Here is a 23,581-nt window from a genome sequence, read left to right as displayed (position 1 = left end):
TAAAATTTGGTTTGCCTAAAACGTGGGGGCTGAATAGTACAAGAACATCCCAATCAATTAACTTCCTGAATAACATCTTGTGAGAAATCTGCTGCTAGAGCTAACTGAAGATAAGACGACAAATGCTTCGGTATTTGTTGTGAGACTGGTAGGAAGTAGGGGTATAGTCTGCATGCATGCCACAGATGGGGAGGAATCCATTACGCATCTTTAATAAAGTCCTTACTTGATGCCTCCTTTTAATGGCAATGTTGGGGGCTCTGCTGTTTCAGATGCAAAACCTGGTGGAGACGGTGCATTTCTAAATGAAAGGTGAAGTTTTGATTTAAATAGGGTGAAACGTTGTTGCTAAGTTAACTTTCTGCCAAGAAATGTTTTACTGTTGCAACACTTGAGAGGTTCTACCAGCTTATTCCTGGTTCTACAATTTCATGTTCATCTTTAGCAAGAGTAAATCATGAACAAAGCTGTCTATCTTTAGCACCCAATATAAATAGATAAATCCTCTTGAGAAGATTTGCTTCTTTAGGGGTACCAGGATCTTTACTGCTTTTCTTGGTTGCTATACAAGAAACTCACCCATCATTTGTGCAATGGACTGGATGGTAGCATTCAGGATTTTCATTGCAGTAGAATCATAGAATCATTGAGGTTGGAAAAGACCTCTAAGATCATCGAGTCCAACCATCGACCCAACACCACCACCCACTAAACCATGTCCCTAAGTGCCTCATCTACATGTCTTTTAAATACCTCCAGGGATGGGGACTCCACCACTTCCCTGGGCAGCCTGCTCCAATGTTTAACCACTCTTTCAGTAAAGACATTTTTCCTCACGTCCAATCTAAACCTCCCCTGGCACAACTTGAGGCCATTTCCTCTTGTCCTATCGCTTGTTACTTGGGAGAAGAGACCGACACCTACCTCACTACAACCTCCTTTCAGGTAGTTGTAGAGAGCAATGAGGTCTCCCCTCAGCCTCCTTTTCTCCAGGCTGAACAACCCCAGTTCCCTCAGCCGCTCCTCATAAGACTTGTTCTCCAGACCCCTCACCAGCCTCGTTGCCCTTCTCTGCACACGCTCCAGCACCTCGACGTCCTTCTTGTAGTGAGGGGCCCAAAACTGAACACAGGATTCGAGGTGCGGCCTCACCAGTGCCGAGTACAGGGGCACGATCACTTCCCTGCTCCTGCTGGCCACACTATTTCTGATACAGGCCAGGATGCCATTGGCCTTCTTGGCTGCCTGGGCACACTGCTGGCTCATGTTCAGCCGGCTGTCGACCAACACCCCCAGGCCCTTTTCTGCCAGGCAGCTTTCCAGCCACTCTTCCCCAAGCCTGTAGCGCTGCATGGGGCTGTTGTTGTTGCAAAATTTAGTGCTTTCCTTGATTTCAGAAACTGAGGACTCGAGAGATTAAAGGAAATCTTAAATTCTCCTGGCAGTTTACATTTATATTCCCAATACTTAGGGAAGAAAGCTTTGGATCATGAAGCAGCTATGACATGAATGGTTTTAGAAAAGAAAAGCCCACTCCATTACTTTAGCCCAAACTCAGCATTACACACAAACAAGCACAACATAGATTGAATGATATTTGTTCATACTCTACGTCCCTCACCCTGTCTGTGTTGCGTAATATATTACTGCAAAGCCCTTGGGGCAAGGGCTACACCTAAATAGGATTGAATCATATACAGCATCACTATCATATTGGTAGGTATAGTTTTGTTGATAGGAGATGGCTCCTGTTTGGTTTGGATAGTAAGTTGTGGCTATACTGAGATTTAGGTTTATGTAAAGGCTGCTTTAAATTAGCATCACTTTTGCAAGTTTAGGACAATGGAAAAACAATGGTAGGAAATATGAACATAGATGCAAAAAGTTCATACTCTCAGCAGCATTTTTCATACCTCTTCTTAATTTCAGAGTTCAAGAACAATTTAGGTAAAAACTACTTGCTTTTATTTCTTAAGCATCCACAGTAATGTAATGATTCTAAGGATGTGCAACTTTGTACTAAAGAATATGTAACTAGGCCCAGGTGAAATATTTACTGCAAGCATCCATATAGAGATACAAGTTTGCAGTCCTGCCTGATACACCTACTGCTATCTCACACTATCGATATTTTGATCAGCAGTTGAAATCCTGCACCGCTAATGTGAACAATAACAACTTCTGTTTGTTTTTATACGTTGAGTTGCCACGTGATACGGATTGTCACAGAAGTTTGAAATGTTCCCTGAAATCATTGAGAAGTTGTGCTTGAAGCGATAGAGTATGTGTCCAGGTATACCTTGTAGTAAATTTTTGTCTCAGTACTTTTTGTTAACTGCAAAGAACCCAATGTAAATACTGAGGTACTAAAAGCATAAAGATAAATTTTAGGAGATAAATAAGTAGGAGATAAATATAAAACTTCTCCAGAAAAAAATGTGTCCATTTCTTTCATTTCTATTATCTTATTACCCTACTTGTGAAAAGAGATGTGTGCATTTATGGTTAATAAATGAAAATAAAGCTTAACTTGTAACTTAAAAGAGAATTAGAATCCCCTTTTACTGTTAATTGTTAGATTTGCTACAGTAGTTCTTTAGGGAAGCACTGAAGTTCTCAGAAGTTGAATACTAACTTAATGTTTTCCATGGGTTTTAAAGTTTTTTTTCTTTTTAAGAATTTTCCCCCATTATCTCAACAAGGTTTTTCAAGGCTGTTTTGTTGAACAGCTCTAATAACAAATGGCTTCGTGTCATTCTCACTGTCACAAAACATCATTCGGGATTTATTTCCAAATTGTTTTGTGAGAGTTCTTTCCTGCTGCTCCGAATAGCCCAATTTGGGTCTGCAGAACCTGAGCCCCTTCTCGGGGTCTGCTTGTCCTGAGCCCATAGCTCGGCCGCTCCCTGCGTGCCTGCTGCAAGGAAGGGTGGGTGGGCAGCTGGGGGTAGAGGTGCAGCACAGCGTGGTGTGTGCCATGGCAGAGCTGGGATGGCTGCAGATGAGTTCCCTGGCAGCAGGAAATTTGGCTTACGGCAGCTGCAGCACTGGCTTCGCGCAGCGGTGAGTCTTTCCACCAAATGCGCCTTGCTGTGTAGCATGGCGCTTCCAGGACCCATGTGCCCACCCACGCATCTGGTCCCAGTTCACCCCGTGAGCTCAGGACAAGTGGCTGCCACTTCCATCAAGAAAAGCTCCACAGGAGACGGATGCCATGACTAGCAAAATAGCCTGTGACCTGTTGTTTCCAACAGGAGGGAAGCTGGAGTCACCTTGTGGAAACCAGCTGCCGTTCTTTGGATGGGATGCTAGGTAACACATTGAAGTGGGAGAATGAGTAGGGAGGAGGATGGAGCTAGTAGTAGAAAACACAGCTGAGAGTTCATGTAACGTGGGCAAATGTTGAGATGGTGAGATGGGAAACTGAGGACTTCCCTAAAAGAAAACTAGCGATACAATTTTGTGTTGTTCTTGCACTGATCTAACCCTGTAGGTGGGTGTTCTTATGCTGGAATAAGAACGTGCCACTGTGATTAAAAGATAACTCGGCTGTGGTGTGTATTTTTTCCCAAATAGAAGATTCCCGAGTCAGGTGGTGTGGTTGATGTAGAAAGGAGACTGAGGTTCAAGAATTAGGAGGATGTGGAAAGTTGATACTGAGAGGATGGGAAAGCTGGGGTCAGAGCATAGTGAGAGAGTAAGAGGATTTGCCCTGACACAGGAGTGAGGATTAAATGCTTTTTCTGAATTGCTCATTTTGTGTGATATTTTTGAGTCTGCCATGCACAATTTTCCCTCTCTTAATTAGTTCAAGTAATTTTCTGAAAACTGTGGATTGGTTCTGTAGCAGTGCTTCAGGGAGAAAGTGGGGTTTTGGAGAGAGAAAAAAAAATAAAGTTGCCAAGGAATCAGTAGCCTCCATGGTTTTGCACCTCAAGTCCACATGTGAGATCCCTTGTAAATGGCTGCATTAAACGGCATGCTGTAGCTGTAATAGCTAATCCTTCAGCTCCCTGCAATGTCTCTTGACAGCACTTAAAATGCTGTTCTGTAGGTTACTGTGGTTGCTATGCTGATTTAAACAGATTTAATGAACAGCTTTGAAGTCACTATTGAAAGCCTGTATTTAGGGAGGAGGCTTGCTGTGTAGCAGTATGACTGTTAACACTGCAGACTAGAATTGAAATGTGTTCAAATTTGGAATACTTACTGAATCCTGAAAAGGGGAAAAAAGCCGCTGATGTCCTTTAAATGAAAAGACTGTACTTCAGTATTCAGTATCCTGCAAACCATCTTTATAAATGTACTTGCAAATGTTTATTGTACTCCTGTGGAAAGCAGTGTGCAGTTTGAAATCAGAAATAACTCTTTCAAGCTCTCCTCTTTATTTTTTTTTTTTTATGAAGACTCTTTACGGTTTGTCTGGAAAATTACCATTTTGCCATAAGTGCCATGATAAGACTGCCATTGACTTAGCAAAGGCTTGGGTGTCATTAGACGTGAACACTTTTCAGCGCTAGCACTAAATCTGGAAGAAAAATCTTGTAATGGAAGTGTCATTTTGTTGAATCTGACACTTGTGAGCATGAGGCATTTCCCTAATGTTTTCATATTTTAGAAGGCTGTGCTTTCATTGCTTGTTTTGAAGTAACTTCTCATAGCAACTCACAATTTTATATTCTAACGTATTTAGTTTAATATTGACATTTGAATGAACGTTTTAAGTTTCCATTCAGCAGAAGAATCAAAAATACATTTTGTGGAATGAAAGACTTTAAAGTGAAAACTTCCCTTAAGATGCAAAAGTGACTTCCATAAAGACCTAGCGAAGGAGCCCTTTAATTGCAGTCAACAATTAATCAGCAATGAGTGTACTGATGAACATAAAACACTTTGTACGGTATTTTTGAATAATTCTGTCGTGCAAAGAACATGCAGTTCAAATAACTTTTGAAACAGGGGTGGGGGCGAACACCGACTAATCCCATCTGTTCCCTCTTACTCTGCAAATCAGTTCTTCCAGCTCTGAAAGGTCAGTGGTACTCGATTACCAGGATGTGAGCTGATCTGTTAAGTAGGGAGTTGGTGCTTTGGCAAAGATCCCTGTACAAACTGAGAAATGCTAAATGTTTCAGGCTTTGAGTTTTACTCAGCAGTTTGATTTTCTTTTTTTTATCCTCCTCTGACTTTTGTATTTGTTGATTAAACCGCTGGGAAGTTTGATTTTTCCAAAATGGGGTGACTATTACTAAATGTGAAACTTGGTTTCCAGTTGTATTTTGGACTGTAAGGTAATCATATGTCTTTTCAACTTTTTTTTATTTTTTTGTTAGTATTGAATTATGTTTTCTCCAGTATCCTAAGAGTTCTTTTTATTTTCCTCCAGGAGACAGATGAACAGAAACGGCACAAAATTGCCAGTGAACTTCTGCAAACAGAAAAAGCCTACGTTAGCCGACTTGATCTCCTAGATGGGGTACATTTTTCTTGAATTTGTTTTTATTTTCTTGCCTTGAATTCACTTGGATGGTTATGCCTAAGTGTGTATATAAATTACATAAAAAGGTTGTATGTTTTTCACATTTTGCCAAATTTTTCAGTCAGACATTTGCAGTTGCCACATAACTTTGCCTATGTTTCTATTTTAAGAACACTGGATTTTTAAAAGTATTAGCATTTTGTGGACATTAATGCAGTAGGTTCTCTGTGTGTAAATGTTACCATAAGCAATAGTAGTGGAAAACTCATACTAGTAGGCCTTCTAACAAAGGGGATGGATGTTACGCTCACTCATTTCTTGGCTTCTGGTGACACGGACAAGAAGGGTATCATTTCATAATACTGAAATCACCTGCCCACTAGAAAATTACTAAATCTTTCAAATCTTTGAGCCACCTGGACAGAATTTTTCTTTAGTGCCAAAGAACCTAGGGAGATGCCCATTCTAAACTGTATATGCCCTATTTTCCCCACTATATGTTTAGACTAAATCCTATTGAAGTGAACAGAAATTACTCTTCTGCAAGGAGAGGTTTCAATCCTTGTGCTCTGTAGACTCAAACTGATATTTCTTAAATGTGAAAGTCTGTAGTTCTTGAGTATTTTCCTTTTTAAGCCTTGTTTGCTTTCTTATATAACACCTACATCCATTTCACCTGGATACCTACAGCTATGCATTGCCTCACCCCATGATATTTTTCTCAGACGTCACTGTTTACATTTCTCAAGTCTAATGCATAAGTCTTGTACACAGAGTTGAGGAAAAAGTAAAAAGCCTCAACGGATATAATAATTGTTCAGACTGCTTGGGGGTCTAAGTAATCATTCTCATGAAAGTGGATTTACCTAGCTGACCCACATTGGGATGGGTATGACGTGTTTTAAAAGACGAAGTATTGCGAGAAAAAGAGCTTTGATTTAGAGGAGTTTAAAAAAGGAAAATGTTTACTTCATTCATAGGTTTTTTCTGATGGGTAATGTACAATTATTTTCCTTGATGTGATCGTAAGTGCATTACTCTTATGCCTGTTTTCCAAACATTAACTGGGCAGAGTTCTGAAAAATGAGTTTCAAGCACAGCTGCTCAACTGCTGCTAATGAGAGGAAAGCAGAAGACTGGGAAGGGACTGTTATGTTTCTAAACGTGGTCAAAAAGTTATGTAACCTTTATAGTCTTCAAAGTAACTTGTCAAAATTAACTAATGGTCCTCTCAGAGATGCAGCAAAGTGAGCATGTTTTGAAGTACATGTGCAAGTCTATGGCTTTTTTCCTTTTAAGACACTTTTGCTGTCTCAGTTGGGATTATTAAAGTTCCTGTCTTCAGACTCTTCTTCTTCCCCAAGCCCTTTCCCAAACTTCTGAAGCCCTTTCTAGGGAGAAGCAGTCTGTTCGAGCATGAGTTAGAGGATGAGATGAGATGAGGAGAGGAGAGGGAGATAGAGGGACCACAGCTCCCCATAAGCACTATTTTATGGACGTGCACATCAACAGCTGCACATGTCTCTAGCTGTTTTGTAGCTGCATCTAATCAGGTAGAGCCCACTGATGGGGAAAGAATATATATTTTTTTTAAAGAGACTATAGTAGAGTCCGATCAGAACTGGGCCCCTTTTGTGCTTTAAAAGGTATGTGGGGAGCGCTCATAGTCTGCCAGCTACTTTGATTTCAGAAGGATAAGGGGATACAGCATACAAGGAGAGTGGTTGGGCTAATGGTGATCAGACATCATGCTAATTGAAGAAAAAGCAAGAGTGGAAAATACGACTGGAAGACTGGGAAAGCTGAGATGATGTAGCTGTTAAAACAGACAGGATGCCTGGAGTTGATCCAAAATGGCACTACTTCAGTTTGGCTTTCCTTATGTCTGCTCCGCCTGCAGCGCTTTCCTGGCTCGCAAGAAAAAAAGTGGTGTGTAAGGGGAGGAGAAGCTTTTAACTTCTGGTGAGGGGAAGACAATAAATGAGTTTGTCACCACCTGTCTATATTATTGAAATACTAATCTTGCCTCAGTTGGAGTAGGAGGGGTGGATAGGTGGTCTTCCATTAATTAAAGATAATAGGCTGATAGGTTTGGGGCTCTTCTTCTGTATTGCAGGTATTCTATTCCAGACTCCTTGAAGAAGCCAACAGAGGTTCATTTCCAGCTGAAGTGATTAACAAAATCTTTTCTAATATTTCATCGATAAATGCCTTCCACAGTAAATTCTTACTTCCAGAACTTGAGAAAAGAATGCAAGAATGGTAAGAGGCGATTCACTGGTTAATATACTACTAAAACCGTGTCTGTAGAAACTCTGTCACAGGGTTGATGTAGGGAAGGTACCTTCATAATTAAGTGCTCCAGGCCCAGGAAGTACTGTGGGTAGGAGAACATCTGCTCTTCCACTCTTCATCGGGATCTGACTCAGCAGAGGACTTGTGTCATCTGCTCAAAATAAAGGACATGTATCTTGCTGAAGCTGGTGAGATTCTCATGATTAAATGCCTTGCTGAATTAGGGGTTCAGACTGAAATTACGTGCTACCTGATGAATTCATCACACAGAATACAAAATTGAGATAAATAACATGTATGTGTTTTGTGCTACCCTTGTAGCACAGTAACCTTTGTCATTATTGCTTTCTGTAATAAGGTGGGATATGTTTTTGTTTTTCTGTGTTTTGGTTTTCTGTTTGAAATCCACATCCAGGTCAGGAATGTTTTAGGGTTGTTTTTTCCTCAGCTTTTCTTGATAGGACCTCTATTTGGAACAAGCAAGAAGGATAGCTGAGGTGTAAATATGCTCTATAATGGTCATGTACTGTTGTAGTATCTTTCTCCTGCCTTGGCGTGTACTATTCTGGAGATACTAGAATATAGCCATGTATGTTTGGTCTGTCAAGTAATTGTCAAAAAAAAAAAAAAAGTCCCAAACCATTGCTGCTTCCCTAACTTATTTGGGAAAAGGGGAGGACACCGCATTAAAAAAAAACCAAACCAAAACACACAAAAACAACCCACACAAAAAACCCAAAACAATAAAAATCTATTAATATTGTTTCATCCAGTTGTTTCACCTCAGCACCTGTTTGGTTGCTGTATTCCATGTTATCTGGGGTTTATCGTGAGGAATTCTAGTGTTTGTCCAGATATCGTTTCCAGTTACGCTTTCATATAACACCTTAATTGTCAAAAATTACAGTAAAAAAAAAAGTAATACATTCTTGTGACATATATGAAAAAATCTCAGACCACACAGTGGTGCTTTAGACAACAAGCTATATATCTCCTGACTCTGTGAGATGATTCCCCTTTAAAATGATGATTCTTTAAAATAGAATAGTTACCATGTACAAACACATGGTAGCCCTGTATAGTCTATAATGGAAGACAGTAAATAAAACCTAAGCATCATGGAATGTAGCAAAGTTTACACCTTAATTTATGTTTCTTGCAGAATGACTGTGTAAGGTAAATCCAACCTTTTCTTCTGAACAATTGAAAAAATCTGATAGGAAATAAAAATGTCTGGATCAAAACAGAGTACATATTTATGAGAGCTGGAGTTTAATTTAGTCCAATGATGTTTTAAAAGCAGCTTACACTACATTATGTCAGTGCTGTATATATTTGAAATGAAATTTGTGATGTGCTCTTAAAATGTTGCTCTAGATGCTTTGTAGAGCACAAAAGATGGGTTGCACTACCTTATGTATTTGCAAAATGCTAAATTGCACACTAATAATGTGTGTATAATTACATAGCTTCAAAGGTTGAAAAGTGCTTTTGCAGATGAGCTTTGACTATTAGTGCAAAACTAATAAATTGCATCATAAGGATATTGTCTTTCCCACGTTGCTTGGAAACAACCTCTGTGCTGTACCTAAGACAGCCTGTTTAAATGTCCTTAAAACATTATGCTTTTGGGAGGAGTTAAAAGAAAGGGTGCAGTTGAAGAGAACAATTTCTGATCATTGCTGAAAGAAAATTTGGGATAATTTTCTATCCCCATCACCAGTCTCTGAAATTGTCTGGCACAACAGCTTCTGCCAGATAGAGACTTCACTTTCCTCAGCAGTTCACTTAACTGGACATAGAAAATACTTAAGTATGTTCTGTCGGTAGCTTCATGCACTTCTTCTGTTGTTCTTTAGCTTCCAATAAAAATAGCTGGATAAAAATGTCTGACACTTTCCCTGAGTTGTGGTTTGTTTTCAAAACTTAAGGTAAAAAATACATAGTTTTGCAACTGGGAAAGCCGATCAGAAGCAGGTTCTTCTCTTACAAGAAAAGGCAGTGTGAATCCAAGCTTATCGGGTGGAAATGAAATTGTCTGGTAGTTGCATTTTGAATGAGTTGAGCAACAGCTGGAGCTGAATCTCTCTTCTACAACATATGGCTTGAAAACACTAGAAACAGCCTTGTTGCAATATATTTCCCATGAAAAGAGCATAACAGTGATCCCACATCAAATAAAATACCTATCTAACTCTGTCTTTTGTACCCGAGGATGACCCATAGCAGATACCTGGGGAAGAATAGAAGAACACAGTGTGATAGCCTCTGGGGTCGGGGTGGTGGTAAAGAAATTATTTCACTCTTTCAACACGAAGTTTTGGAAGCTGGCAATTACAGAGCTGACCTACTCATATGATTTGTTTTGCTTTGAAACCGCAACTTTCAATTTTGTTGGCTGCCTGTTAGCTTGTATATTGGAAGAGAAAGCAGCTGTTCTGTAGTCACCTTTGCTGTGCTGTGAGTTTACAGACCTTTGCTTAGTTTTCTTCCAGCCATGACAGTTTTAAATGAGATGCTACAATTCATGATTAGTGAGTCAGCTATTTCATTTTTGAGTTTTTAGAATGCAAATGTGACTACTATTGTGGTCTGATAACACAGAAATAGGAAGTGTTTTTGTACCTACGTTACAATGTATCTTGTTGTCTGGCTATCTTTGTTGCCTGGCAATAGTGCAGTGCTGGTTTGAGTCCATGGTAATAGTTGTCTTCCTGATCTGTCTATCCAAGAGAACAGTAACTGTCCTGGACCTGACGGCATTTAGTAGAACTTCATGTTTTGGCTGGTGGTGTGTAGTGTTTGAATATGAGATGAACTAGTTATCTGTACTTGTAAGTCCATCAAGGGAGGATGCTGTTCTCAGAAGGTTCTGCTTTCTGAGACTTCCCCTGTCCTTCCTATTCTTCCGGAGCTCTTTGTGCGATGTGGACCTTGTCTTTCTTACCTGAAATGATGATGAATTTGTGCTTTTACAGCCTCAGTGTCTTTGGGCATATAAGAAGGGCCGTGCACAGAAGGTAGTTTTGAAAACTTTGAATCTTCAGAGACAGTGAAATTGCAGTGCTCTGTGTAAATGAGCAGCCATAGGTCTCCAAGGAGCAGGCGTAGCAAACTGTTCTTAATTCTTGGTTTACAAAAGTTTTAAGATTTTCTTTTACTGTCTGTCTGGTAATAGTTGTGAAACAGTTAAGTAGAAGTATTCTTTTCTTCTTCCAGTTTCTTTAGATACAATGGATTGCCACAGTCTTTTCTGCTTTAAGGGGTTTTTTTAATTGCAAAATTTTGTAATTGCTTATCCATTAAATTTATCAGAAAACTTTAATGTCCGAGTTGTTTTTTTTTTCTGGTGACCTTTAGAAATGTATTCACATTTTCTTCAGTTCTATTGGAATCAGCATGATTTGTATTTTATTTTCAGTTAAAAAATATGCTGCTACATTGCAATAAAATGACAACCCAGGGAAATAGCATTCAGTGAATCAAAGGAGTGGGTTTTTGTTTCAAATTGCTAGCTTGCCTTTGAAAGTGTGTGTCTGCTTGCATGTAGAGTGGTTGAACAAACACATGAAGCTAATTAAGGGTGGAGAGCCTCGGTGATTTCAGAGACCAACTTCCCACCCTATCTTGTCCCCTTCTCTAGTTGCCAGGCCCAGCAGTAGCTCAGACCTCTGCCAGGTCGTGCATAGGTATCTTCTGCCCCCCAAGAGGGAGCTGGAGCTGGACCAGCCTTTGCCACTCCTGGCAATATTTGCTATTCCATGCATAGCTTTTCTCTTGGAGAAGTGGTGTGTTGGAGTAGACTGCTGAAGTAATTGCAGTAGATTGCTTCGCTTTAGACCACTACCACAACATTGGTTTCAGACTTCCAGAAATCCAGAGGTACTGAGTTTCTGAATCTGTCCTTGAAAATGAAACGTGAAACATGTTTCGTATTGTAGTTCTCGGAGATGCATGTGTGCCGTTCCGCTTTCTTTGCGTGCATCGAGAGTGCAGCTTCTCTCTGCCTCTCCATCAGTTTCTTTACTATTCTGTTTTATTTGAAGATGCTGTCAATAATTGGGAAAGTTGTGGGAAAGTTCTCACAAAAGACTGGAATCTAAGGGATTCTCTCTACTTCATAGGTTTTCTTAGATAAAGTGATTTTTAAAAGTTGTAAATACATGTATTTGTATAAGGCACAGAAGGGAAGCTGTACAGTATGGATTTAGTCCTCAAACAAAACCACAGGTTAGATACTTAGAGGGTAAAGTATGCTCAAAAGAAGATAATATAGTTTTAAGGAACTGCAAATAAAATAAATCAGGTCATGTTTTGTAAACAAAGCCTTTCAAGTTTTTTATTATAGATAGCTTTTCTTTCTTTAGTGCTCTGCATGACCTATCACACTTACACATGATCAAAGAGGATACAAACAATCTTTCCATGTTAACTCACATCAGTTTTAATGGTTACGTTGGAACCCTACATGAGGCGATCCCGAACAGGAGGATTCTCTGTTAAACGCTTGAAACCGTTTTTATAACCTTGTGTGACTTTCTTTCTTTCCTGTTTGCTCTGAGATTCCGCCCTCTTACTTTGCAGGACTACCACCCCCAGAATTGGAGATATCCTGCAAAAGTTAGCTCCTTTCCTCAAGATGTACGGAGAGTACGTGAAGAATTTTGATAACGCAATGGAATTGGTGAAAACGTGGACTGAACGGTCACCTCAATTCAAATTCATTATTCAAGACATTCAGGTAATGGGAAGAATAATGTAGATCTCCAAGTAATACAAGCATATATAAAAAAATATATAGGTTTGTGGGTGAAAAAAGGATTAAAGAGAAAATGAAATACCAAATCCCTTAGAATTAAGGGTGGTTGTTTTTGTCCGCTTCACACCACATTCTGTTTCTTCTCCTTCTCCCTTCACACGTGCACAAATACCCACACAAATCCAGCCTTTCCAGTGCAACGTAGAGGATCAAAGTGTAAAGGCTGAAACACGAGAAGACTAAAAAAAATACTACATTTTGTTGTAGATACCAAAAGTAAATACTGTTTTAAGATAAAGTGTCCTACCAGTGCAACTGTAGATCCTTGCACTGAATCTGTAAGTATTCCATTGGCTCACACCGGTGCTGCTATGCAGAGCACTACGCTTTGGAAGTAAGTATATAATCCTAAATGCTGAGCCGCAAAAGGTAAAGAAAGCTTAACAGTTAAGCGATGCACCATTCGTTTCAAAGGTGCGTTTTGTACCCTCTAGTGCTCCCTGTAGGTTTCTCTGTGACTTGGCAGGTATGTGTCTTCCTACTGCAGACTAAGCAGCTAGAAATAGGATAAGGTATTTCTACTTAAATTTTACCACTCTATAGGGTCTTGTGATTCTAAGCCAGGGAAGACAACTATGTGTATTTTAATGTAATCTTTTAATTGCATCTAAGATTATGGAAATGAATATGCATCTTAAAACACTGCTGAGGTGTTTATGTTATGAGTGAAACTCAAAGAAAGCACTCCCTTCTCAGATAGATAAATGAGTTATAAAGGTGTATTTTAAGAGTTGTTTTCTAATACGTGGTCCTGAACTGTTCTTACTAATTCAGTTGTAAATATTTTGTCTGAGTTACTACAAAATTCAGTTAAAATACACTACAGAGTTTGGGAGCTTCTTTTTGCTAGGACTTTTATGAATTCTACTAGATACTTAGAAAACTCTTTTTGCAATTATTTTTAGGAAGGAATTTCTAAATACTTGGTTTGGATAAATAGTTCTATTTTCTTTCAGAAGCTCTATCATGCATGTTTCAAAATACATCATTTTTGTTTTATCACTCATAACTTTTAGTTTACTATATCCTAATAACATTTTTGCCTACTACATTGAAATATGTTTACAATTTTTTAGAAGGAAAAAGTGTGTGGAAATTTGACATTGCAACATCACATGCTAGAACCAGTACAACGTATTCCACGCTACGAGATGCTTCTAAAGGACTACCTAAGGAAATTGCCTCAGGATTCCCTAGACTGGAAAGATGCTGAAAGTAAGTATCTTCTAGCCATTAAGAGAGCTGTAATAAGATATTAGTAAGAGGATACTGTAAATTAAAGATATTTTTCAGGAAAAATAAAGTGAAGAAGTAAAGTTCCTCTGACAAGAACGATAGAATTTCTTCAGTGGAGTTGTAGGATTCTTTGAAAAAAATCTGTTTGAATAGTGGATGAAGTTAATATAAAAACTGTAAAGCCTTTAGTATTCTTCTTTTGGAGTACACAAGTTTTGCTTTAGTTTTGGAATAGTGCACAAGTTTTGATTCATTTGCTTTGCGGATGTTCAGGGGTTGTGGTGGTTTTTCTTTCTTTTTTTCTTCTTTTTTTGTCAGCATTTTTGCTTGCTTTATGCACATTTGGAATGTATGTCTCTTAGTTGTAAAAAAAAAAAAAGTGGAGTTACTGTATTTTTAAGCTCCTGTAGGGAAAAAGAACAGCCCATTTTAAAATTGATTCCTCTCTGTATTTACACAAGAACAGTTCAAGCTATTTCCATGGATTGTTCAAAGCTACTTGCCAGATAATTTTCTGAAATATTTCATTGTTAGTACCATTACTGTAAATATTTGTAATGTGAGCTGCTTCAACTAAAAACCATGGTATTACATTCTGGACTACTTCGAGAAAAAAGGAGAGAACACCATGACTGTTCATGTCACAAAAAATTCTAAGTGCTGAAGCTGTAAAGTAATCTGCAATAATTCTCTTCTGATCTTTCCAGATTATAATTTCTTTTTGCTAGCTGACTTTCTTATGCTTTCCACTTTACCTTGGTTAGTTTTTATTGATAATTTAAGAAATTTTATTGCAGTGTTGTAGTTTACATAAAAATGATAAACATAATTTTGTAGAATGATCCTTTTTTTTTTTCCTCTAGGTAATATATAAATATGTAAAAATGCAGCTTTTTGGTTTTACTTTTTTCTTTTTTTTTCTGTCTAGAATCCCTGGAAATTATATCTACTGCAGCAAGTCACTCTAATAGTGCAATAAGAAAAATGGTAAATGATCTTTGTTTCCTTGTTCATTTTTTAATATATTATATTTGAGTATTTGGTGAAGCTAGGAGTGTGAATTGCAAATCTTCCCTAAAATGGCAAAAATGGGTTTCCTGGGTCCAAGTGATTGCTCCTACTTAATGTATTTATACAGCTCCTGGGAATGATTGACAAGATTTGGCATTGCACCTAATTCTCTCAAGTGGAAAATGGGACAGACTAGGTTTCTGTCCTGGCTCAAATAGCTGACCCTATGTTGGACTCTTAACCTTGTTTCATCTGTTTCTGTTAGTGGAAAGATAAAGTTTGTAAAGAGTAGCTACTGTTTCTCTACCGTAATGGGCTGGCATGATCGGTACTTCTTTAAGTATGTGAGATATTTTGGACAAAAAATAACGCAGGTTGCATGTATAACTGCATTTTTAAAATTACCATGGAGATAACGTTTCTAAAAGTACTTGTTACCATATCAATTATTAATCAATCTGCATGGCTGACCATACATACCAGGTATATATATATGTTTTTCAAAGCTAACATTCTCCAGACTTACACAAGCTCCCATCATTTCATTTAAACATGCTTAAAGATCTATGCTTTTAATTAATAAGTTTTATAACTGTGTTTTCACTGTGAAGGAGAATCTAAAGAAATTGTTAGAGATATATGAGATGCTGGGAGAAGAGGAAGACATTGTGAACCCTTCGAATGAACTGATAAAAGAAGGACAGATCCTTAAACTCGCTGCTCGCAATACGTCTGCTCAAGAACGGTATCTTTTCCTAGTAAGTATGGTGGCCTGTGTTTGCAGGAGTGGCTGTATGCTTTTCTAGACTTGAAAGAACTACCGGAGAGAGAGGGAAATCCTCTAGTTGATGTCAGTGCCTTTCCACTGGTGATACTAGAGCATAAGTAAACCTTATACTGCTTACAGAAAGGCTTAAAAACGCCATTTAGAACGGAATACACGGTTTTAAATAAATGGAACGAGTGTCCAGCAACTCACTTTTAAATAAGTGGCTGCTGATAATAAATGCAGGTCCTAGAGCCATGAGAACTTTGACATTCTCATGAAACTGAAATGTAAAAGCTTAGGATTTTAGTCCTGATAGATTGCGTGTGCTGAGGTCCCAGTAAGTGTCATGGTCCTGTGGGAGCTTGTTATCGTGGCAGGTCATCCTCTTGACAGGTGCCTGTGTCCTGTCTTGGAACTAACAAACTGCAGCCATGCTCCCTTACAACTCCCTTGGAAAAGGTTTGATGTATTCATTGCTTCCCATGCATTAAAAATTGCTAATACATTTTTGCTTATGGGCCTCTGGCATTGCCTGTCTTCTGGTTAATAAAGACTAGTAACGGGTTGTTGAGGCAGAACTCCTGCTTATCTGTGCTTCAAACAAAAGGAGAAACCATTGAATAGTAAGACCTCGAATGGGGCTAGACAGCTGATTAAAATGATGTGCACTTCATATGAGAGGTGACAAGTTCAAATGTGCTGTATCTGTGATACAGACTAGACAATAGGCTAGGCAGGATTTCTATGAAATATGATTTAACTGAAGTGAGCTTCTCTTTTTAATGATTAATTGTGGAAAAAAATGTGAGGAGAAAAAATGTGTGAAAATTAAACACTATAGATCTAACAACTGTGCTTCTAGGCTGGGGCTTTAGACATTTAAACATTATTTAAAGTTCTAATCTTTAATAAAGGAATATATCTTTGTCCTGCTCATGGTGGTTTTTTTTTTTTCCCCTGTGAGATTGAGGGTTTCAGTGAATAAAAACTGTAAGACAGAAACGTTCTTCTATCTTGGAGAAAAGACAAATAATGTCCTCAAATAATATTATTTACAACTTCTACAAAGCCAAATGTTTTTGGTACAGGATAAATATAAATGTATACGCTGAAGAAAAGAGTTCTTGCTCTGCCATTTAGAGTAGTTTTTGCAGAATTGGGGCATAAGAATGGGGTTTTTCTAACAGAAGGTTTACAACGGTATAAAATAGCCAGTCTGAGTATAGTTGGTAATAAATTCTGTGAAGACTGATGCATATACAGAGGAATTATTCTTATATCCACTGAAGCTGTCCTTTAATCTTATTTCTAAACAAATAAGAAAAAGGAGTTGTCTTGCATGAGAGCTTTGGTCTTCTCACGTATCAACTGAGCAGGAAAGAACCTGCTTTCTCTCCCACTGAGTCCAGCTTTGTGATACTGTCTCAGATCTCTATATCTGTGGTTTTGTTAATGCAAAGCCATGTGTTTATTTTTTTCCCAGTTTAACAATATGTTGCTCTACTGCGTCCCCAAATTCAGCTTGGTAGGATCAAAATTCTCAGTTCGAACCAGAGTTGGCATAGACGGTATGAAGATTATAGAAACTCATAACGAAGAATATCCACACACTTTTCAAGTGTCTGGAAAAGAGCGAACACTGGAGTTGCAGGCCAGGTAAGCAAAGTCTTTTTATCTAATTTTTGGAAGATTAAATATATACACACAAAAGATTGGTCTGATGGATTTAGAGAAAGATGCAACGGGCTTCATCTTAATATCAGTGTTTTGAAAGTATCTCAGGCTGCCAAAAACGTAAATTATCAGTCCAAGAATCTCTTGGAATAGAAGATGCATCTACAGTTTATAGTGCATTGCCTTACCTTGCAGAAATACCTAAGACAGCTGTGAACGGGCTGGCTGGAAAATTGAAAGCAGTGTACCTAACTGACGCAAAAGCAATCTGTCCGACTTAAGTGTTTTGGGACACTGAGTGTATTAATTTCTGGGCAGTGCTGCTGCCTCTGGTACCTGAGCCACCTTGGTAAAAATGGGTCTGTTCACCTCAGGGCATGTCCACTCAATAAAACTCTCCACCCCGGTGGGGATATGTCCACAGAACATAGTTTTCTACAGTAGTAGAGGGGCACCTGCTTTCCTCCATTCCTCAGGCCTGTTTCCAGTCTACTTGTTTTTCCTCTGGTCCGAGGTATCAACCTCACCCTGGAAGGCAAGTTCTCCTTTTAGGTCTCGGGTCCTTTTCCTCCAGTTGCACTCTTCTGACTGGCACTTTTCTGCTTTCCTTATTAGTGCTCCTGTCCTCCTCTTGCTGGGTTACCTTCCCATTGAGGCTTTTCGCATTGCCTAGGCTAAACCTTCCCTGTCTAGACTGCCCCACTTCGAATAAAGTAGGGTGCTCAACCTCTCCTTTTGGACCTGCTTAAAGATCCTATTCTTAGCAGTCAGGATTTCATTGCAGAGAGGCAAGGATTAAATAAGCAGGAGGATGTACATGGTGGATACCGTTCTGTGGTGACACCATGTATTTGGGGACAAACCATAGCTGGCTAGCAAACGAGCTTGCGAGCTACTTTCCTTTACGGAATAAGGCTTGTAATATTTAATGAGAGTAACAGCAGTGAATATAGAAATATAACAGCATATAGAAATTTACCTACGCTATCGTTGAATTTGAAATTAAATATATACTTTGAAAAACGACAGGAAAAAGCTTTCTACTAAGCTCTGCAAGACTTTTGGGGCATGTTTTTGGCTATCAATCACATCTACTATAAATTGCTGTATGACGTCTTGCGAAGTATTTGGCAAGTTGTTATACCATACATCCATTTAAAAATGCTGCAACAAAGTAAGTTTATTTTGTCAACTTTCCCGAATTATCAGTAATTAAAAGTTTATTGCATTAGTTTATTTGAGGTGTGAGAAGAACATGTTTTCATGGTTTGTTTTGTTTTACGAACATGTTTAGAATGCGTTGTCTGTACAAAATTGTGAAGGAATGAGTACCAAACGAGATCTTATTCAATTATACTAGAATAATCTTGACTAATGTATGAGTATTTTATGTACCCTATACCTTAATGGTCTTGATTCATGAGCTTGTATTAACAGTGTTGTAATGTTTAGTTTACCCTTGGGGTTTTCTTTACTAGTAGGTGTCTATTTATTTATTTTTCAGAATACTATTTGAGTACATTGTCAATCACTGGGTTTTAAACAGCTGGTAGATTATTTCTTTGAGAGGTTGCTGATCTGGTACGACATTTAATAGCTCAGCTTTTGTTTTTTAATGTAAGCAGGTAGGGAAAATTATTTTGGCTGTTTAGACAGGTTTCTTCTGCCTCATATGCAGATGGTAGGTGGGAAGGGGAAACACTTGTTTAGGATTCTGCTTGCTTAGAAGTTGTACTAATACTCCAAAACAACATGTGAGGAGCCATTTTTATGGAGATGTTGTAAAAGCTCTCTTTCACATCCTTCATAGCAATCCATAGAAAAATAAAATTTTGCATGGCTGATACTGCATGGCTACAGAACGGTTTTTTTCCACATCTTGATTCAAGGAGCAAGCCACTTTTGAAGAGCCACATATACTGCGGTGCTAATTCTCATCTTTCTGACTTAAAGTTTGCAGATAAACTGTATTCGATGCCAACACTGGCCAGTACTTTCTGATGGTACTATTACTTGTGATGTAAGATGTTTTTCCAAAGATTTGAATGTCAAAGTCCTGCTGATACATTTTAAAGACAAAGGTGTCATACAAGATCAGAGTTGAATATGCTTCCTCTCTCACCTCTGTCTTGCCTGTATATCTCATCTGTGCTTACTCTTAAGGCATCTGTGTCTGGCCTAATGCATAGAAGGGAAATTTCTGCTGTTCGGTTTATAAAATTAAAGCAGAGTTTTCCTTTTTTTTTAATTGGATACTCTTCTTGCCACTATACACAAGTTTAAACAACAACAACAAAAAGTGTTAAGGAAATTACTTTTGTTGGGGAGGGAGGAAGATTTAAGAGATACACAGGAGAAATATGTGTTAGCATGTGAACTTAGTAGTGCATGAAATGAGAGGAGAAAAAAAACCGCCTACACCTAAATTTTGCATTGTCTTCTTTTCCTCTCTATCCTGTTCTCAAAAAAAAAAAAAAGTCTAACAGTGCAAATACTACTTTTAAATGCATTTACATTTATCTTTCAACTTGAATTCACTGCTTAGTGATTGCAAACTTGTGAAGCCTGAAGTCATGCTTTTGTTTTCGGGGGGGTGGTGGGGGTGTGTGTTTGATTTTGTTTTTTAAGTTGGAGAGTTAACAATTAGTATTGTTTTAATTTAAATTTCTGAGAATTACTTCAGAAGCTTGGCTTTTGCAAGAAGTTGTTGATAGTGAGATAATGTTTCCTGAACTAGTTTTGGACTAATGTGTCAAATATTTCTTTTAGTTCTGAACAAGATAAGGAAGAATGGATAAAGGTAAATTAATCTACATTCTTTATTTTATAAGTGCTTTTTCACTGAAGCAATTAAAAAAGTAATATTCATATTTTCTGGCTGTAGCTTCCCTCTGCTAATCAATAAATGGTCAGAATGCAGAGAGTCTGTTTTAAGTGTAGTATGTTTAAGCAATTTCTCCATTGTTTCTTTAGGCACTTCAGAACACTATAGAAGCTTTTCAGCAGAGGAATGAAACTTTCAGAAACGCTATTGCTAAAGAATATGAAGACATGCCTGTTGAAGTTTCTGTAAGTTGCTGTTATTCCTTTGTAACCTTTTTAGTACCCATTTTGTTCTTCAGTGACTGGAAAAAGTTTGGCAGAAACTTTGTTTTCAAGCTCATCATTCTTGTAGCAGAGGCATTACAAAGTAGTCATCTTGTTGGTAATTGTTTTTCTTCATAATGCCAAATCTTATAAACAAGCCTCTTTTTTTCTTGAAATGCATAACAAATTACCCTTTCAGTCATGCATAATGATTTTTGACTGGGTTCTTTATTTCTTGTATAGAATTCAAAATGCATCTTGAGCTGTGTTTTGCCGTTTCCTTTCCAGAGGAAGAGAATAATTATTTTCTCTATATAAAGTACTGTGCAACTTTTTATACTGGCTTTTTTCATCCTCCCATCCTCCCCCTGCCGCCCTTCAGAACGCTGAGCTTGGGAAGAGAGCACCGAGGTGGATACGAGACAACGAAGTAACCATGTGCATGAAATGCAAGGAGCCCTTTAATGCACTGACAAGGAGAAGGCATCACTGCCGAGCATGTGGACATGTAAGTGCAAAACCCTAGCTGCTGTAGCCGGTGAGCAGGCTTGGGAACGGGTCTAAGCACCTACTTCTGGTGGCTGCTTGTTATGCTGCAGAGTTTGTTGCTGTGCTTGTGGCTGAAAGCAAACGCTGCGTATAGCATACCACAAAGGATCCCCTGTCTGCTTTAGTTGTCATGGTAAATTTGGAAGTAATTTACAGCAGAGGAAGATGCACGTTTGTGTAAAATGTCCCAAGCCCCTGGACATACTATACTGTTACTCCTGAGTGGCCTCCACTGGCCACGGGTTTCAAGACTACGTTAAACTGGCATAAGCCAGCATTATCCCTGGCAGCACTGGCTGCATCCTCTTCCTATTCTGCTACCTTCTCTCTCCTCTTCGCAAGAAGACCATGAAGACCTGCAGTTAAAACTTTCAGTGGGTTAACGTGGAGTGTTCCCGGCTGGGTTCAGCGTGTAACTGTGTGAACACGCGTGAAGCATCAGGGAAGGAGAGGAGGTTAGGAAGGGGAGAGAGTACTACTGCTGCTTTCCATGTATGATGTTATGGTAACGTGTGCCACTTTAAAGTGACTATGAGACAGTGGTATGACTTGAAATTTTTCAGAAATTAATAAAAGAGCAAACATGGCTTGCTTTTCTTGCCATCCAGCAGCTATGCCTTTCTCCAGCAGGTGGTAGTGCAAGCCCAGGTTTAATTTTTGTTTTACAGGTTATTTTGTATGATTTCTTTCTAATGTTTTTATGCGGTATGAAGGCTTACTGCATTCACAATGCTGCTTTCGTGCTTTGCAGGACGCTAGAGACTTTTTCAGAAGCTCTGAATTATTGATTATACAGTTGTCATCTGGGGTTTTTTTTCCAGAATATTCTGTCTTAAAACTCCTCCATTAATCTTAAGATCACACCCTTCCTTTTTATTCCTCCTTTTGTTTAGACTCCAACTACTTTCCTCTATTGTAGTTCTATCACATCTCCTTCCACTTTAATTTTAAAACATTTTTCATAGGAATTAATTTGGGTCAGTGATAGTGTCTTTCCAGCAGTGACTAACTGGGAATACTTAACTAGTATTCTCTAGAGAAACTAGTTGAAGGTAGTGATCTAGATTAGTACTGCAGAGTCCTGGTCCACGATAAAATTTTGTTCAGGTGTTTGAGTAGTTCAAGTCCATTTGTCCACCTTTCTTTCTTGAAATAACTGCACTCACACTTTTTATGCAAGGCATCTCTTTCCCCCGAAAGAACATTTCTGTGGAGCAATATTTCTAATGAAAGAACTTCTCTCAGCTTTTCTTGCATTTCAGTTTTCTCTATATATTTTATGAAAAGACAAAAGACACTGTGTCATTGACTTACGTATTCTGTGTACTCATGAGCAGATTCTGAAACTGTAAATTTAATATTTCTTAGGTTAAAAAATAAACCATTTCTGATTTTATTAATTTTTAATCATTAAAAGTGCATCTCAGTTGTACATTTCTGAGGTTACATAGAAAACAAAATGGTAAGTGTACCTTTTCAGGTTGGCATCTAAAGAAACTGGAGGATTTTCTTCCTGCAGCATGGTTTGTGCTATATTCTGATTCTGTTCCTAACTTTAACCTACAGATATAATTGAAAGCCTAATGTGATTTTATACAAAGTATGAAGTTCCCACCAGGTAAATAGTAAAAAGCACTTCTAGTTAAGAAACAGTGGCACAAATTTGGAAAAATCATTATTTTCAATTAACTTAGAGTTGACATAATAGCATCATAAAGCAATTATCTTTCTTGTTCTGTATAATTAAACAAAATATTACTAATTAGATATAATAATACTAATTTTAAATTAAATTCTGTTTCCATAAAGTTTTATAAATACTTAAATTTTTTATATTGCTTATCTTTTTTGTTTCTAAGGTGGTTTGCTGGAAATGTTCTGATTATAAGGCACATCTGGAATATGATGGCAATAAATTGAACAAAGTCTGTAAGGACTGCTATCATGTTATAACTGGTTGTACAGACAGTGAAGAAAAGAAGAAGAAAGGCATCTTGGAGGTATGTCATTTAAAAATACTATATGTGCATAGCTGCAAACAGTTTCGGCTCATCAGTAGGTGAAAAATGGTAGCATTCTTGCAGGACTATTTTCTGTTTGAGGAAAAAAAAAGTATGTGGACTAAATTCATCCCATCCAATAGATTTTGGTTTTCACCATTCATCTTTTACAATACTATTTTGTATCTTACAACTTTTTTAAGGGGGAATTATGAACCTTAGCTTGTTTGCTTCTTTCCAGTTACATCAGCTAAAAATAAAAAAGATTTGATATGAATCTTAAAACATTACCTTTCCTTATAAATCTTCAGTTTTCTTCTTCTGCACTTAAGCTGTTGTAGCAACAAAACCCACTGCTACTACAATGATTCTTGAAAACATATACCCAAACTGAAAGAACCGGGGATGGAGGAGAGGGGAATGGGGGAGAATTTTGCTGTTCAGAGTTTGAGTAGTAAGATACTGTTTTGATCAGTGTGTACAATGTACCTTTAAGTCATCAAGTTGCTCTCAGTTTTTGACATCTATAAATTCAAGGTCTCAATCAGACAAGAGAGACCCATGTTTCTCTTATGATCGGGGGAGAAATAGGCATCTTATAATTGCAATTAACCCTCACATTTCTTAAATCCCCCTTTATAGGCCCTTTTAAAACGCCTGAC

General features: G+C 38.1%; 1 protein-coding gene across 7 annotated transcripts in view; it reads left to right on the top strand.

Annotated features, from left to right (window-relative positions):
• FGD4 (FYVE, RhoGEF and PH domain containing 4) overlaps positions 1–23,581 on the top strand; it is a 112,241-nt gene that overhangs the window by 85,276 nt on the left and 3,384 nt on the right. For 6 of the 7 annotated variants that reach the window (XM_076340529.1, XM_076340554.1, XM_076340537.1 and 3 more), the window contains exons 5-15: positions 5,387–5,476; positions 7,596–7,741; positions 12,359–12,515; positions 13,670–13,808; positions 14,758–14,816; positions 15,452–15,598; positions 17,093–17,265; positions 20,053–20,083; positions 20,257–20,352; positions 20,753–20,878; positions 22,779–22,919. In XM_076340529.1, coding sequence (XP_076196644.1) covers positions 5,387–5,476; positions 7,596–7,741; positions 12,359–12,515; positions 13,670–13,808; positions 14,758–14,816; positions 15,452–15,598; positions 17,093–17,265; positions 20,053–20,083; positions 20,257–20,352; positions 20,753–20,878; positions 22,779–22,919 — 1,305 coding nt within the window. Of the gene's footprint in view, positions 1–5,386; positions 5,477–7,595; positions 7,742–12,336; positions 12,516–13,669; positions 13,809–14,757; positions 14,817–15,451; positions 15,599–17,092; positions 17,266–20,052; positions 20,084–20,256; positions 20,353–20,752; positions 20,879–22,778; positions 22,920–23,581 lie in introns of those variants that run through there. The other variant, XM_076340576.1, reaches the window with a different exon arrangement.

Source organism: Aptenodytes patagonicus, chromosome 1 (assembly GCF_965638725.1).
Source record: "Aptenodytes patagonicus chromosome 1, bAptPat1.pri.cur, whole genome shotgun sequence".
In the NCBI taxonomy this organism is placed as follows: domain Eukaryota; kingdom Metazoa; phylum Chordata; class Aves; order Sphenisciformes; family Spheniscidae; genus Aptenodytes; species Aptenodytes patagonicus.
This window is presented reverse-complemented; position numbering and strand designations above follow the sequence as displayed.